Source organism: Oncorhynchus nerka, linkage group LG26 (genome assembly GCF_034236695.1).
Source record: "Oncorhynchus nerka isolate Pitt River linkage group LG26, Oner_Uvic_2.0, whole genome shotgun sequence".
NCBI lineage: Eukaryota > Metazoa > Chordata > Actinopteri > Salmoniformes > Salmonidae > Oncorhynchus > Oncorhynchus nerka.
Genome location: NC_088421.1, coordinates 34553551 through 34570163, shown reverse-complemented (window position 1 = coordinate 34570163; position 16613 = coordinate 34553551). Strand labels below are relative to the sequence as shown.

Here is a 16613-nt window from a genome sequence, read left to right as displayed (position 1 = left end):
AACACAATCTAATGTAACAGAAGTGATTATGAAATATTTTTGTATTGTTTACATCTTTTGGTAAATTAATGTAATAACACTTGGAAATAAAAAAGGACACGTGTAACAAGCCGCAGACGCAGCGTATCAAACAAAGCCACACGCGTCATGTTTTCATTTCTGTAGTGGGATGTTACAAAATAAAAATCACAAGCATTTTACGTTCGTCGTGGTCCTACACACGTTCCAGTTTTCGTCCAAACTCACAGAAACGTCAACATTTGTTTTTCGTTACGTAAATGGCTAATTACACCACTCATATTTAACCTAAATATTTCCTACATTCGATAGATTTATATTCGCAAAATAATGGCAAATAAGGACAGAAACAAAACGATTTTGCTGGAATTGGGGAAACTGCCAGAAAACAACCAATGCGCAGACTGTAGCGCGCCGGGTGAGTGACAATGTAGTTCCATTTAAATCCTAGTCAATTCAAGAGTTAGGGATGAAGTTGCCAATGAGTACTATTTCTTCACATGAAATAATTCAGCCCATGTTCTGACTTGTATGTGTGGTGTGTTAAATAGTCATGTATAGGGTAAATGCTTGTGTGTGTCATGTAGACGTCGCTTTCTCACTACTCAACAATAACTTCTACCTACAAGGCTTGCCCGCTCATTAGGCGACCGCCAATGGCGGAAGATTGAAGAGGGTGTCATTTTCTGAGCTAAACTGACCAAGACGCACGCACCTCCAACCTCACGTAATTCTAGCCCCAAAACAATGTCAATTTCTCTCAACCCGTGTCATGTGGGCTTTTTAGGTGAGCGCTGATGCCGCCCTGTGATAAGCAGTGCCCACTTTGTTATAGGCAGGGGCGCAAAATATTTAGCTTGTCTATTCCCAGCGCGCCTTTCTGGGGTGCTGTTGGAGAGACGCATCGCTGCCATACTCCACCAACTTTCCGTCCAAAAAAATCATTAACATAAATCATATAGCAGATATCGTAGCGTATATGGTATGTGACCTTTTCTGTAGCCCACAGGCTGGAGATAAAAGCTATGACAATGTAGTGAGACATGCAGGTTTCTCCGATCAAATAGCCTAACTAAATGACGCCCAATCAAATAAAAAAATGTGCTGACATGTTAACCAACAACGTATTAGGTGCGTTCGTAAATTCACTCTGGCGATCTACTCCCATTTCAGAGCACTCTCGTCTGTGTGTCAGAGCGCAGAGTAACATCCATTTTACAACGCGCAACACACGTTGAATATGACAGTTGTCAGTAAACGTCGGCAAAAACAAGTTATTAAATTGTTGCCAGCAGCACAGTTAGTCGCCAACGCTCTAGATAACATGAAAACAGCCTTACAATTGCCAGAATGAGGTGTTTTCTCATTTGTCTGGAAGTGGCTAGCTAGCCAAGTTAGCTTGAGTTGTGAGGTCAGAACGCTCGGATCAACCCTACTCCTCAGCCAGTGCTCTCCGGGAGCGAAACGCTCTGAATTTATGAACAGACAATCTGATAATGCTTTGAATTTACGAACGCCCAGAGTGCACTCTGGCACTCCAAAGTTAATTTATGAACACACCGTTGTAATATGCTTACACATTCGAGCGTCTCTCAGCCTATGTTATGCAAATTAGTTGCTGTATGTTATGATGACGCTGGGGCATGCTGAGGGAGAGTTTTTCGAGAGGCGCTTGTGTGTTTCCGGTTAGTGCTTGGGTGCACTGTGTTCATCCAAATAAATTACAACTTGATCATTTTATGGTAAATAATCGTACTCGAATGTTTGTGAGTCAACAAACTACATGTGAGTTTCGGTGGCCTTACAGGCTCATTACAATATCCTAGAAACCGGACCTGTCAAAGTAAACTGGGAAATATGGAATGGATAATCAGGCTACAACTGCTGTCCAGTACTTTCACCATAGGAGCTAAATTATCATGATCTGTGGTTTCAAGTTTGTTTTTGATGAGCTGATCATAGTGAAAAATAAAATACTTCTGCATTTCCTGCTGTGTAAACCAGTGGAGGCTGCTGAGGGGAGGACGACTCACAATAATGGCTGGAATGGAGCAAATGGAATGGCATCAAACACATGGAAACCGTGTGTTTGTTGTATTTGATACCATTCCACCTATTTCGCTCCAACCGTTACCACAAACCCATCCTCCCCAATTAACGTGCCACCAACCTCCTGTGGTGTAAACACATTGCAAACAGGCTCAGGATAACTGCTGTGGTGTAAACACATTGCAAACAGGCTCAGGATAACTCCTGTGGTGTAAACACATTGCAAACAGGCTCATGATAACTCCTGTGGTGTAAACACATTGCAAACAGGCTCAGGATAACTCCTGTGGTGTAAACACATTGCAAACAGGCTCAGGATAACTCCTGTGGTGTAAACACATTGCAAACAGGCTCAGGATAACTCCTGTGGTGTAAACACATTGCAAACAGGCTCAGGATAACTCCTGTGGTGTAAACACATTGCAAACAGGCTCAGGATAACTCCTGTGGTGTAAACACATTGCAAACAGGCTCAGGATAACTCCTGTGGTGTAAACACATTGCAAATAGGCTCAGGATAACTCCTGTGGTGTAAACACATTGCAAATAGGCTCAGGATAACTGCTGATAAAGTTAGGTAGCTTAAATAGCCACATTGATTAGTCACAGGAATCAGGACTAATAAAGCAAATGCAACAGCCTGTTTTACAAATGGTGGGCCTAACACATGGATGGGCCTTCATAAAATTACGTTGCAGGTGGACAGGGTAGGTTACACCTCGGTAAGCACGGACCAGCAGTTGTTTTTTGGTGCAGTCCAAAAGTTGATCTGGCCTGGATAAGTGTTGATTTGGCCCAAACATAGACATCTATAAATTATGTTGACATAGTGGCAGGGTAGCCTAGTGCTTAGAGCGTTGGACTAGTAACTAGTAACTGAAAGTTCAAATCCCCGAGCTGACAAGGTACAAATCTGTCGTTCTGCCCCTTTTCAACTTTAATTCCAAACGGAAAATGAACCTGATTTCAAATGTCCGGAAAATACTTGTTTTCAACTTCTGGGAAAATATATATTTTTAACATGAATTCAGAACCTAAATGGAACCTGATTTCAATGTCCGGACAATACGTCTTTTCATCTTTCATTCAGATCCTAACTTCAACATCTGGAAAATACGACTTTTCAACATCAGTTTGCTTACTGGTACTATTTTTTGTTTTACAGGGGCAGCGATATTTTTGTCTTGCCTAGATGACAGAATAACCAGGACTGGCCTGAGCACCATTTTACTATTTTGAAAGATATCTGTGATTTTCAGTGCTGAGTGACACCACACAGAGATGGTCATTCATTCTTTGATCTCTGTTTTTCCATGTGTTTTGAGTGATCTTGAGTCTTGTCTCTTTCTGGTGATCCTCCCGTCCTCTGCATACACTGTATAGATCCTGACTGGGCGTCCTATAAGCTGGGTGTATTTGTGTGTCTGAACTGCTCTGGAGTGCACCGCAACCTGTCCAACATCAGCCGCGTTAAATCCATACGGCTCGACTTCTGGGATGACGAGCTAGTGAAGGTAATGAATGGATCTCTTACAGCAGTGGTCAACACCAACCCTGGTTCTGGAGATCTTCCAGGGTGTTCAGGTGTCTCGTTCCAGCCCAACACTAACCAGATCAATCCATCAACAAATGATCATTAACTTTGTGCTGGGGTGGAATAAAAGCCTTCACAACCAGTATCTCTTCAAGACCAGGTTTTGTGACCACTACATGTCAATTTCACTCCTGGTTCTCATCTTGGAGGACCACTTTGGGTACTGGTTTGGTTTGCAATCTTAATCAATACAATGTATTTATGTCCTCTGTCAATTTCCTTCTTTTGGGGTGTTTGTTTGGGTACAAAGTTCATGAAAACCAATGGAAATGCCACAGGCAGAGCCATCTATGAGAAAGCAGTCCCAGCATTCTACTACCGGCCCCAGCAAGAAGACTGTGCGTAAGTATTGCCATCCCAGGTCATTTCACTACTTCACTGACAAGTGCTCTTGGCACTGGGCACTCGTTTTTGTACAAACAAATGGCAGCATTTAGGGAAGTTGAAGGATGCTGACTTTGCGCATCAATGTAGGAAGGGGAAGGAAAGGATTGTATTGTTAAAAAAAATAAAGAAGTGGAACTTCTGACAATGGAATTATAAATCATTTAACCAGTCAGTCAATTGTTGTCTCTCCCTCCCAATGAAAAATGATTTGTCTTTTGAAGGTTTAAGAAAAACAATGGACAATACTTAGGGTTTCTATTCACCCTGTCTAAAACAATGCAGGAGAAACTGTGGACTCAAGGATCCGATAAGCCTGTGAAACTGTAGAACATTTCATCCTTTTTACCCCCAGCGTCTTAAGGGAGCAGTGGATAAGAGCAAAATATGAGAGGATGGAATTTACCGGCGAGACAAAGTATCCCCCACTGGCCTACACGACAGGTGATCTGGCTTTACTGCTTGTCTGTGGACGTTCAAATCACATGTTATAACACAGAGAACCTCTGCCATTTCTTCTATATTTCTGTATTATTTTAATTGTGGTCTTCTGTAGCTCAGTTGGTAGAGCATGGCTCTTGAAACGCCAGGATAGTAGGTTTGATTCCCAGGGCCACCTATACATGACAAATGTATGCGCGCATGATTGTAGGTCGGTTTGGATAAAAGCGTTTGCTAAATGACATACATTGAAATTGAAATATTGTCCACAGTGAGGCATTTTGCAGGGTCAATGTAGTTTGTTCATCGTACACTGACAAGAAAAACCTATTCTTGTCACACTGACACCTCTGTGGACCTACAGCAGAGCATCGTTCACTTGAGTGAAAACCACACACAGAGACATGAGAGGCATACCCACATGTATTGATGAGTTACGGAGACGTAACAGAGTACACTTCTTTGGGTCCATTCCAGGTTTCTATGAAGGGATGCTGTGGAAGAAGGGGAAGGAGAAGGGACAGTTTCAGAGAAGGAAGTTTGTTCTGTCTGAGAAGGAATTCACCCTGGCTTACTTCAACAAGGAGGATGTAAGTGTGAGGTCATTGACATGCTGGGTAGCTTTGCTGCACGGTCAAATTTCTAAACTGTTAATGGTCACATACTTTGAACGTGTGACTACTGAAAGGTGAAAAGAGTCCAGTGCCTGTCGTGGTAATTTCCGGTATTACTAAATACTGAGAGAGCAAACCACACACAAGTCAGAGTATGTTATAAAGTCCATATTTAATTATATATGAGCTACACCATAGCCCTGTGACTCTCAGATCAATTCAGTGTCTATAAATGAATCCTCTGAGAGTGCTTACAAAACAGTTCTTAGTATAATTTATAGCCAAGACACACCCATCTCAACTCACATGACGAATAACAGATCTTAGGAACATTACACAAATATCCTTTTACTTGAAAGAAGAGTATCCCATGGCTAGATAGCATTAGCTATAAATTATTGTTCAGTTTGGTCTCCTAAATGAAGTTCTTACCTCGTTCTTGGTACCACTTAGGACCAAAACATTACCTCATCCAATGGCATTTATCAATGATCAATTCTAGATACTCCCATCTCAAATACACCCCCTTCTGGACATGTGTCTACTGAAAGGTGAAAAGAGTTCAGTGCCATAGCTCTGCTAATATTTACAGGGATTCACTTGTGAATCATCTTAACATAATTTGACTATGACATATGTTCAGTTTTCTCTCAAGTCAGGCTTACAAATAGTTAAGCCACATTGTTGAATTTTCACTGGGCTTGCATTGTACACATCATCACTCTGCGCCCTCAGCTGTCCAAAGGGCCCAAAGCGCTCATCTCCATCAAAGACGTGAATGTGACCTTTCAACCTGAGAAAATTGGTCACGCCCATGGTCTGCAGATTACCTACCAGAAAGACAGCCACACCAGAAGTATTTTTGTCTACCACGAAAGTGGAGAGGTGGGCATTTCTCTCTGTATTTCACTCTTTATTATAGAAGAGTAGCTTTTGTATAGCCTGGTGATCAAAGATCTGTCACTGTGTGTTTTATACAACTCCTTTGCCATATGTTTGTTATGAAAGTGAAAAGTACAGAGGAGTTGGATAAATCACAAACTGATCTCCTGGTACTACCAGTTGAGATAAGAGAAAGACGTTTGCTGTCACATGGCCTCATCCAAAACACGAGGAAGTGGATAAGTGAGCAAGAAGCCATGCTAAAATATTTACAGCTTTGCAAAACAAGCTTTTGTTAGTATTTTTGTCTGATATCTTTGTTGATCTGCTTGTATTCACAGTTGGTTGGAGATAGTTTTTATGGCATCCTCCTGTAGCAGATTATGCTGTATATCAGTGTGTAAAGCTTACTAGTCTTCCCTGCTCAGGAGATTGTCAACTGGTTCAATGCCATTCGAGCTGCTCGCTTTGCCTACCTGAAAACAGCATACCCCACAGGAAGTGATAAAGAAGTAAGTGTTTGTTAGACTATATTTCAGTAAAGTTCTCTCTGGTATATGCCCTTCTTTTCAACCATGTTTGTACCGGCACAGTATCTCTATTTCCGTCAAATCAGAGGCTACCAATGTCTCCCCCACATGAATTTGGTATTTTTATTGTCCCCTGTAGACCATTCACTTTAGGGTGTAAACATACTATAAATTCCATTATTATACTTATGATAAAATGTCTATTATATTCTACTGAGCCATTTACTTTATGCTGTTATTCTTATTTCTTATTGTTGTTGCATTGTCGAGAAAGAACTTGCAAGTAAGCATTTCATTGGACGGTCTATACCATGTGTATCCTGTACATACGACTAATAAAACGTGAAACTATAGGGTGTTGTTATGCCGTGTGAAGACAGACTTCAATGAATCAATGCATTAGAGGAAGTTCAACACGTTTCAACTTTGAGAGGGTGTCACAAGATAGTATTTCCAGTAACTATTTGCTTGGTTTTATGTTGCAGAATACCAGTACCTAAAGAACAGACAGTGGTTCCTAGTGCCTAAGGACATATTCAGCAACCATAGCAATCAATAACTACTGTTGCAATTAGCAATAAATGAACTGATGCTTATAAATGCTTCTTCTGTATTCCTCTTCATTATGTGTATTCTGACAGTTGAGGACTAGAATTACCAGAAACTACCTCAAAGAAGGATACATGGAGAAGACAGGTCCTATGGTAGGTAGTTACTTTGTGATTATCATACTAAATAATGACATTGGATAGAAGAAACGTAAAGTGACCTGGTTGTTACAATGTAATGGCATTATGAACACAGTGACAATAAAGTGTATTTGTTGGGAAGCAAAAGGAGACGTTCAAAAAGAGATGGTTCATCTTGGACTCCCAAGACAGGAAGCTCCTTTACTTCAAAAGCCAGCTGGTAAGAAAGGAGTCCACCTCCTCATCATCTCAAAAGGGTGTGTGTGTGTGTGTATTCGCTGTGTACCTGTGTGTATCACTTGAATCCTAATCTCTACACTATCAACATGTTGTGTGTGTCTGTTTACTACAGGATGCTGAGGAGCTGGGAGTTGTGTTCATCGGCACAGAGACCAATGGTTACTCAGTGAGTGAGTGCATTCCCAAAAGGACCAGAGGCAACCGGTGGAGGTGTGGAGTCACAGTGGACACACCGGACCGCCAGTTTGTCTTCATGTGTGAGCAGGAGAGGGAACAGAGAGAGTGGGTGGAGGCCCTCAGAGAGGTCATCTCTAAACCCATGCAGCCCCAGGACTACACCAGTAAGAGCCATGTCACCAGTATTCACACCACAGGAGACTCCTGAGGGGAGGACGGCTCGTAATAAGAACGGAGCGGATGGAATGGCATCAAACACATGGAAACCATGGAAACCATGTGTTTGATGTATTTGATACCATGCCACTGATTCCGCTCCAGCCTATACCACGAGCCCGTCCTCACACACACGAGCCCGTCCTCACACACACACACATACACACTATGCACGTACTGTACATAGTATATATTCATACACCATATGGTGAATAACTTAATATACGCTTTTCTGGCTTGTCTTGTTTCAGCTGAAGCCAACATCCGAGGGAAGAGTTGACTTTGGAGAGAGAGCCGAGGGAAGAGTTGACTTTCGAGAAAGCACTGACTTTCGAGAGAGAGATTCCACCAACATTGGCTGCAAAACCCACTCTGAAGACTCATCTACACTGAACAAAAATATAAACACAACATGCAACAATTTCAAAGATTTTACTGAGTTACAGTTTAAATAAGGAAATCAGTCTGTTGAAATAAATTAATTCAGACCTAATCTATGGATTTCACAACTGGGAATACAAATATGCATCTATTGGTCACAGATACAGAAAACCAGTTAGTATCTGGTGTGACCACCATTTGCCTCATGCAGCGCGACATATCCTCTTTGCAAGTTGATCAGGCTGTTGATTGTGGCATGTGGAATGTTGTCCCACTGCTTTTCAATGGTTGCTGGATACTGGCGGGAACTGGAACACGCTGTCGATCCAGAGCAATCCCAAACATGCTCAATTAGTGACATGGTTGGTGAGTATGCAGGCCATGGAAGAACTGGGATTTTTTTTTATTCCAGGAATTGTGTACAGATCCTTGCGACATGAGGCCGTCCATTATCATGCTGAAACTTAAGGTGATGGCGGCTGATGAATGGCACGACAATGGGCGCGACAGGATCTCGCCACGGAGTCTCTATGGAGTCAAATTGCCATCAATAAAATGCAATTGTGTTAATTTTCCGTAGCTTTATGCCTTCCCAAATCATAACCCCACCGCCACGATGGGGAACTCTATTCACAACGTTGAGCTTCCCTGAGACCGTTTCTGGCAAGTTTGTGCAGAAATTCTTCAGTTTTGCAAACCCACAGTTTCATCAGCTATCTGGGTGGATGGTCTCAGATGATCCTCCAGATGAAGAGACCGGATGTGGTGGTCCTAAAATTTTAGAGAAATAAATTTTTTGGTGCATCGGGAACATTTCTGGGATCTTTTATTTCAGCTCATGAAACATGGTACCAACACTTTACATGTTGTGTTTCTATTTTTCTATTTTCTATTTTATTTTTTACATGATTCTACTGGAATTATTGAAAAATGAATTGGGGCAGTACTGTCTCACCACAAATGATGGACAAACTAGATGCCTTGCTCGGCATGGAAGGTAAAATTCTTATTCTCAAACCTTACGTATTAAAATGGCAGAGTTGTGTGTCCCGTGTGCACTTGTTTTAAGTGTGAAACCAGGTCAAAGTAAACGTGTGTGAGTGTGCGTACATGTTATAAAATTAATATCAACTGGAAAAATATCTAATACCAAGTGTGATTACCAATAAAAACAGTGATAATATAACAACTATGTATTAGAAGGGTATGTTTTTAGCCCTTTTCTTTAACAAAGGGTATGCCATACCCTCACATACCCCCTCAATTCGAGCCCTCAGCGTCTTCTGAGTTGAGAGCAATTGAATCCCTGCCTCCTTTATCATTTCACAATACAATCAAATCAAGCCACCTCATTTGAATTCCAAGCCAATGTCACCACATGAGCGCTAGAGGGTAGCAGATGCGTTGTCTAGTATGTTTCGACAGCGTTTGTCTGCTACTGCTTGCCGTAGTTGCCGGGTATTGGAGGTCAGCTGGAGGAGGTGTGCGTCTGAAATATTTCGTGCAAAATGTCATGAAAGTACAGAAAATAAAGGAATATAGCGTTTTAAACAATTATGTCATTTACAAGAATGTGTACCGCTGTTGAGCGTGGAACTTCAATTGTACAAGAAGCGAGAGAAAAGATAACAAATTAACGGAGAAATTCCTCCGTCCGTTTTGTCCTACAAAGAAAGAGGCGCCGACCACAGTTTGACAGCGCAGTCTAAACTGCGCAGGCCTGGCATTAGATAAACTGCTGTAGGGCGGCATCAAAGAATATATGATATTTATGAAAGAACAAAGACCATTGATTTGTGAATAAAAAACAATTGCAAATATGAGGAAGGACGTGAGGATATTACTCGTTGGGGAACGTAAGTGGCTGATTCATTAAATATAGCTGGCGCTTGATGCCTACACAGTAATTAGCTAGTATGCTAGCTAGCTTAACTCCGCGAATACATTCAATTAATCAAAATACACGGTATATACGAATGTACACCTAGGTTGTATTTTGTACTTGTATGACCGCACAACTAAGAATACCATTGCATCGAACTGATTCATTGTGACATTGTGAAGACGTTAAGCCAACAAAATACCTCGCTAACTAGCAAATGCCGCAGTCAAATGCGAATGGCTAGTTAATAAAGACTATTGGTTCGTTCACTTAGTAATACGCACACAGTAGCTGTAGTTATTTAAAGTATGTTTGGTGTAACTTCTAGCCACAGTAATTCACTAGCTAGCTAGTAATGTAGGTTAGGGTCGTATCAATAGAACACTCACTCAACCTTGCACGCGCTTTGCACTATCGATCTGTCCTCGTGCACACTGTCAGCTTGACATTCCATGGAACCAGTAGAACTCATGTTCTGCTCAGATCTGTGTATTTTAGCCATTTGGTCACATTGCAACTTGGCCTCCACAATACACTTCTCCCAAATCCCCATAGCCACATCTCGTGCACTTTGCAAATTAGGGCCCTATTTCATTTACATTCATCTTCTCCCATATCCACAATGCATATATTTTTAAGCTATGTCATATACAATTTTTTTGAGCGCGAATATTGTCGATGATCACATTGGTAAATTGGGTAGAATGTGATAGAACTGAGACCTTTAAAGGAACTTGTGACAACATGCTGGTTGTCCTCCTTTCTGCCCTGTGTTCTTCACTCACATCTGTTTATCAGATGCAACTGGCTGGCTGACCTACATTGACACATTCTCTTTGGCGTTGCTGACAGGTCCCTTGAGAGGGCAACCAAAACCGTACGTGTGTATGCTAACGTTGGTGATATCACTCAGCAACCAAGGATGCATTTACACAGACAGCCCACGACTGATCTTTTTCACAATTGCTGGAAAAGGAGCTGATCTGATTGGTCAAAAGACCAAGTAGTAGTGCAAAAGGATCAGAATTGGGCAGCCAGACTGTAAACACAGCTCAAGTGTCCATAGATACAAGTCCTTTCCATGCACCTGCAGAGGCTGCCCCTGTTCTTGAACTTGATGAAGTGTCCTAACGCCCTTGAAGCAGGAGCCCATTCACTGATCTGACTCAACATAATATGGGTGAAAGCTACTGCAGGCTAATTGAACCTGGCTTGATAAAACCCCTCCATTGGCGTTAGATCAATGGTTATGATAGGAAAAAGGATGCATGTTGAAACGTATCAGAACTGCAACTCTCTGTGCAGTATCTGCAGCCCTGTGTCCTCTGGCTGTGCACTATGGTGCTGGATTCAATCAAGTCGTGGAATTTAATAAGACACTCCAACACTTAACTAGTCCCTGTTCATGCTTGCTAGCTGCTCTTATCTTCACACTTCAGTCACTCAACACATCAGTCTAACAGTCTGTAATGTATGCAGATCCGTAGCCGACACAATCTCAAATGCATTCTACACTGCCTTCACCCACCTAGATAAGAGGAATACCTATGTGAGAATGCTGTTCATTGACTACAGCTCAGCGTTCAACACCTTTGTCAGCTCCAAACTTGTCACCACGCTTAGGACCCTGGGACTGAACACTTCCCTCTGCAACTGGATCCTGGACTTCCTGACGGGCTACTCCCAGGTGGTGAGGGTAGGCAACATCACCTCCGCCACGCTGACCCTCAACACGGGGTCCCCACAGGGGTGTGTGCGATTAGTTCCGTCCTGTACTCTGCACATGACTCCAACACCAAGTTTGCTGACGGCATGACGGTGGTAGGCCTGATCACCAGCGACGATAAGACAGCCTACAGGGAGGATGTCAGTTACATGACAGTGTCGTCCTGGAGCAACAACCTTTCCCTCAACGTCAGTAAGAACAAGGAGCTGATCTTGGACTACAGGAAACGGGGGAGGGGGCGAGCACTCCCCCATCCACATCCCTGGGGCTGCAGTGGAGCTGGTCGCAAGTTCTTCAGTGTCCAAATCACTCAGAACTTAAAATGGCTGACATGCACTGTCATGAAGAAGGTGCAACTTCTTCCCCCTCAGGATGGAAAGGTTTAGCATTGGCCTTCAAAGTCTCAAAGTTCTACAGCTGCACCATTGAGAGCATCTTGACTGGCTGCATCACTGCTTGGTATGGCAACTGTACCGCCCTCGATCGCATGGCGCTACAGAGGGTGGTGCGGACAGGCCAGTACATCACTGTCATTCAGGACCTCTATATCAGGCTGTGTCAAAGGAATGCCCGGAGAATCATTGAAGACTCCAGCCACCCAAGCCATAGACTGTCCTCTCTACTTCCGCACGGCAAGCGGTACCGGTGCATGAAGTCTTACACCAACAGGCTCCTGAAGGGCTTCTTTCCCTAAGCTAAATAGCTAACAAATTGGCCTTGTGGACTATCGGGGTTGACTCTGTCTCTATGCGCTCTCACAGGACTCTAAACTCACACACACACACACACAAAAGCTTTATTTGCTCACACACACATCATGCACAAATATTTATACTGACTCTATGCATACGCACTCACATACATTCAGCATATATGCTACTCTTTTTATCATATTTCCTGATGCTTAGTCACCTTACCCCTATACATATATACCCCTATCAGTATCTCTGCACGTTGTAAATATGCTATTGGAACTGACCATGTATATAGCATACTCACTTCATGTTGTTCTTATTTCTATTTCTCATGTTTTTGCTCTACCTTGTTATTTTTTGTTCAACATTGATATTGATTACTGCATTGTTGGGGTTAGAGCTGGCAAGAACGGCATGGCACTGTACTTGTCCACGTGACATTAACTTGAAACCTGCACATTGTATGGTACAATGTTGAGAGGTGACACTAAAGCTCAATTGATGATCTCCCATCACAGGGAGTATCTCCTCATTGTAGCCTGGTTCCAGATCTGTTTGTGCCGTCTCGCCAACTCCTATGGTCACTGTCATTGTCACATGACCATAGGAGTTGGCAAGACAGCACAAACAGATCTGGAATCAGGCTATCCTGATTGCAATCACACACTGATGCTTCTGTCTGACTCACACACTTGTCCTCTCGTCTCCACAGCCAAAGTGGGGAAGACGTCTCTGATCATGTCATTGGTCAGCGAGGAGTTCCCTGACGACGTGCCCCTTCGAGCGGAGGAGATCACCATCCCAGCAGACGTAACTCCAGAGAGAGTCCCCACACACATAGTGGACTACTCAGGTAACGCCACAGACCATACAGCCTGAAAGTCAATCAATACTGAATGTTTAATGCTTAACACTGTTCAGTGTTACTAGACTGCCCCTACAGACAGACTATTATTTTTCGGAACTGGGATTCAGTCAATGCATGTTATGGCTGGAAACTGCTCTACTGACAGTACTTATGACAGTGGAGTAGGAGATGTGTCAGATTGACAAGACGATATCATACTGTCTTTGATGTTGTTGTCTTGTGTCTGTAGAAGCAGAACAGTCAGACGAGCAGTTGTATCAAGAAATATCAAAGGTTGGTAGGATACCATTTTAACCCTGTATTATCCCCATAAAGTAAACATCTATCCCCACCAAGGTAGAATAACATTCTCTCTTTTTTACAGGCAAATGTTATTTGCATAGTTTACTCAGTCAACAATAAGAAGTCCATTGAGAAGGTCAGTTTATAAACCAAGCATTCTCTCTGACAAAGAATAACTGACATTCAGATGTCTTGATTTAGTAACAGCGCACTGCCTGCACGTTGTTAACTCTGTTCACCATGTCGGCCATATTGAATTAAAGAGAGCGCAGGGCAGGCCTGTGTTCTGAGTCTTGCAGCTGTAACAGGGTTTGATACGTGTTTTCTCTCTTCTAGGTGACAAGCCATTGGATTCCCCTCATAAACGACAGGACGGACAAGGATAGCAGGTGTGTGTGTGTGTGTCTCCCCTTGGTCAGGGACAGTGGGGGTATACAGTCTGACACTAAATCTCCGGTGCATTTGGAAATGACTGTACCAACACCTAAAGTGTGGGTGTAGTTTTTGACAGCTTTGCCACATTTCACTTAGTAGATTGAAACGGGTGTCAAGTCATTTCAATGACATGCCATTCATTATAAGACCAGCCTGCTATATGGACCAGTTATGTCATAGACAAGGGAAAGTACACTACCTTGTACCTGTTTGTGTAACCTATCAATGTGATAATGGAGGAAAGGTTACTGAATGACTCATGGCTATGTAATGTAAGACTGTGTGATACGGCCTCCCGAGTGGTGAAGTGGTCTAAGGCACTGCATTGCTGTGCCACTAGAGATCCTGGTTAGAGTCCAGGCTCTGGCGCAGCCGGCCAGGACCGGGAGACCCATGGGACGGGGCACAATTGGCCCAGCGTCGTCCGGGTTAGGGAGGGTTTGGCTGGAAGGGATGTCCTTGTCCCATCGCGCTCTAGCGACTCCTGTGGCGGGCCGGGGGCAGTGCACGCTGACCAGATCGCCAGGTGTACGGTGTGTTTTCTCCGACACATTGGTGTGACTGGCTTCCGGGTTAAGCGGGCATTGTGTCAAGAAGCAGTGCGGCTTGGTTGGGTCCTGTTTTGGAGGACGCACGGCTCTCGACCTTCGCCTCTTCCTAGTCCGTACTGGAGTTGCAGCGACGAGACAAGACTGTAACTACCAATTAGGATACAATGAAATTGGGGAGGAAAAAGGGGTCAAATGAAAAAAGACAGTGTGATACAATGGATCAGTTTTCCATATGGGAAGCAGAAGGTCATGGACATTGTTGTCACCTCTTAGCTGTAAGTTGAATTGCAGACAGCCAGACAACATTGATTTTAGGGTTGTCACAATACCAGTATCACGATACTCTGAGGTATCGTGGCAAGGGAACGAAACATGGAGCGGACTATATTTTCTGAGGAAAACGGTCCTAATGTTTTTAGCCTTATGTTGTCACCTAGAATCACATGTTTATTTTCCATATAGAACACTGCATTTTACATACAGTAGGTTTTAAAGGACCATAGTGTTTATTCTGCTTTGTGTGTTCCGGCAGACAGCCAGATAACGTTGTCTTGGATTGAGCCTGGATTTCTTTAATAGGATCTGGTGTCAAGGCTAAGTCTGCCTGGATTACTGTTAGAGTTTAGTATAACATACTGTAGCTTGAAGGTTTGATCTGTTAGGTGACACTGACAATTTATTGGAGTCTAGAACCCCTGAGGACAAAATATTCCTTTTTGAGACATTCTCAGACAATAGGCTAGGCTACCACTAGGCTACCCTGCCGCCCCATATAAGACCATATATGATGTTGTTGCAGGGTACCACTGATCCTGGTGGGGAATAAGTCAGACCTGGTAGAACACAGCAGTATGGAGACCATCCTGCCCATCATGAACCAGTACTCTGACATTGAGACCTGCGTGGAGGTAAGAGAACACTGACTGGTGACTCTGTTTACCGCCTCCATTTTGAGTGCCTAGCAAGAGTACATTGAGAATGACCATATAGCTAGGCTAATGAGAGTTGTTGTGTTACACTTGAGTTGAGGCTCAATCAAAATGGTATTGAACTACTAGAAATGTATTTTAAGGGTCTCTGATCATCTGATTAATTGAATTCAGGCCTGCAGAACTTTGATCAACAATGGTTTCATATTCGAATACGGTTCTGAAATCCAAACAGCTGAAAACGGCATTAAAAAATCTAATTGATGCATTGACCTTGTGATGTAGGTTGTCTGCTGGCCCTGGGCTGGGAGACTCCTAATGTTTCAGCTAACTCCTGACTTCAGTTAGAATGTTATCTTAGTCTGTCTTTCTGCTGCAGAGACCCTGGCAGTATTCATTATGGCACACAAAATAAAACATTTTGCAACGTAAAATAAAAATAAGCATTTATTGGCCAAGTCCACATAGTAAATTAGCCCTTTTCAGTCAGTTTCTTTGTTTTATTTGGTGCCTAATGAACATGACCCCTCTGTCTTTATACTGACTGACTGAGTGTGTGCTCTGTGTGCTGAGACTCATTTCTATCATGGAGGAAAGTAGTTGGCTACATCACTCTTCCATTGGTCTCATGTGACAACCCAGTCACATGTCCTCTCTGGCTAGATTCATTACAGGATAAAAGTAGTGGAGGTGGAGGGGACGAGGTGTTGGAACACACACACACACAGAGAATACACACAGTCAGATGTGTTAAAGTGACAACCTGGTCAGGATCCGTTATGCAGTTGTACTGCACAAGGTTCATGGGTACTTGTACGTGATGCAACACTGTTCAGTCTCTACATATTTAACATCTGTACACTCTCTTCCCCCCTGTGTGGAATCAGCCCTTTGTCATGGCAACGCCACTGGTGTTTATAGCCTGGCTGTTTCTGGACCCTAGTTTCACATTGAGAGATGACGTTCTGCTTTCCATGACCTCATTTAGACCACTAAGAGGTTGGTCTTGTGGCTTGAGTGTTTTTTTCAC

At 43.0% G+C, this 16613-nt stretch overlaps 2 protein-coding genes across 8 annotated transcripts in view; both read left to right on the top strand.

The window, feature by feature from the left end:
* The first annotated feature begins 182 nt into the window (after positions 1-182).
* adap2 (ArfGAP with dual PH domains 2) lies at positions 183-9262 on the top strand. The gene is made up of 11 exons (XM_065010534.1): positions 183-436; positions 3451-3581; positions 3912-4003; positions 4401-4489; positions 4964-5076; positions 5836-5985; positions 6411-6494; positions 7154-7216; positions 7344-7421; positions 7554-7782; positions 8086-9262. The coding sequence occupies exons 1-11, from the start codon at positions 349-351 to the stop codon at positions 8112-8114; spliced, it is 1146 nt and encodes a 381-aa protein (XP_064866606.1). The 5' UTR covers positions 183-348; the 3' UTR covers positions 8115-9262.
* A 243-nt stretch (positions 9263-9505) lies between these two features.
* Positions 9506-16613, top strand: part of rhot1a (ras homolog family member T1a) — a 29839-nt gene continuing 22731 nt past the window's right edge. For all 7 annotated transcript variants that reach the window (XR_010461229.1, XM_065010532.1, XM_065010528.1 and 4 more), the window contains exons 1-6: positions 9506-10071; positions 13231-13371; positions 13616-13659; positions 13751-13804; positions 14005-14057; positions 15454-15562. Coding sequence is in view for 6 of the 7 variants with exons in the window: in XM_065010532.1 (XP_064866604.1) it covers positions 10035-10071; positions 13231-13371; positions 13616-13659; positions 13751-13804; positions 14005-14057; positions 15454-15562 (438 nt within the window). In the remaining variant the exon portion in view is untranslated. The remainder of the gene's footprint in view (positions 10072-13230; positions 13372-13615; positions 13660-13750; positions 13805-14004; positions 14058-15453; positions 15563-16613) is intronic.

Coding starts and splice junctions, on each gene's coding strand:
- adap2 (XM_065010534.1), top strand. CDS start 349: ATGGCAAATAAGGACAGAAACAAAACGATTTTGCTGGAATTGGGGAAA. Junction 4,004..4,400: donor CCCCAGCAAGAAGACTGTGC/GTAAGTATTGCC, acceptor TTTTACCCCCAG/CGTCTTAAGGGAGCAGTGGA. Junction 7,422..7,553: donor TTTACTTCAAAAGCCAGCTG/GTAAGAAAGGAG, acceptor TGTTTACTACAG/GATGCTGAGGAGCTGGGAGT.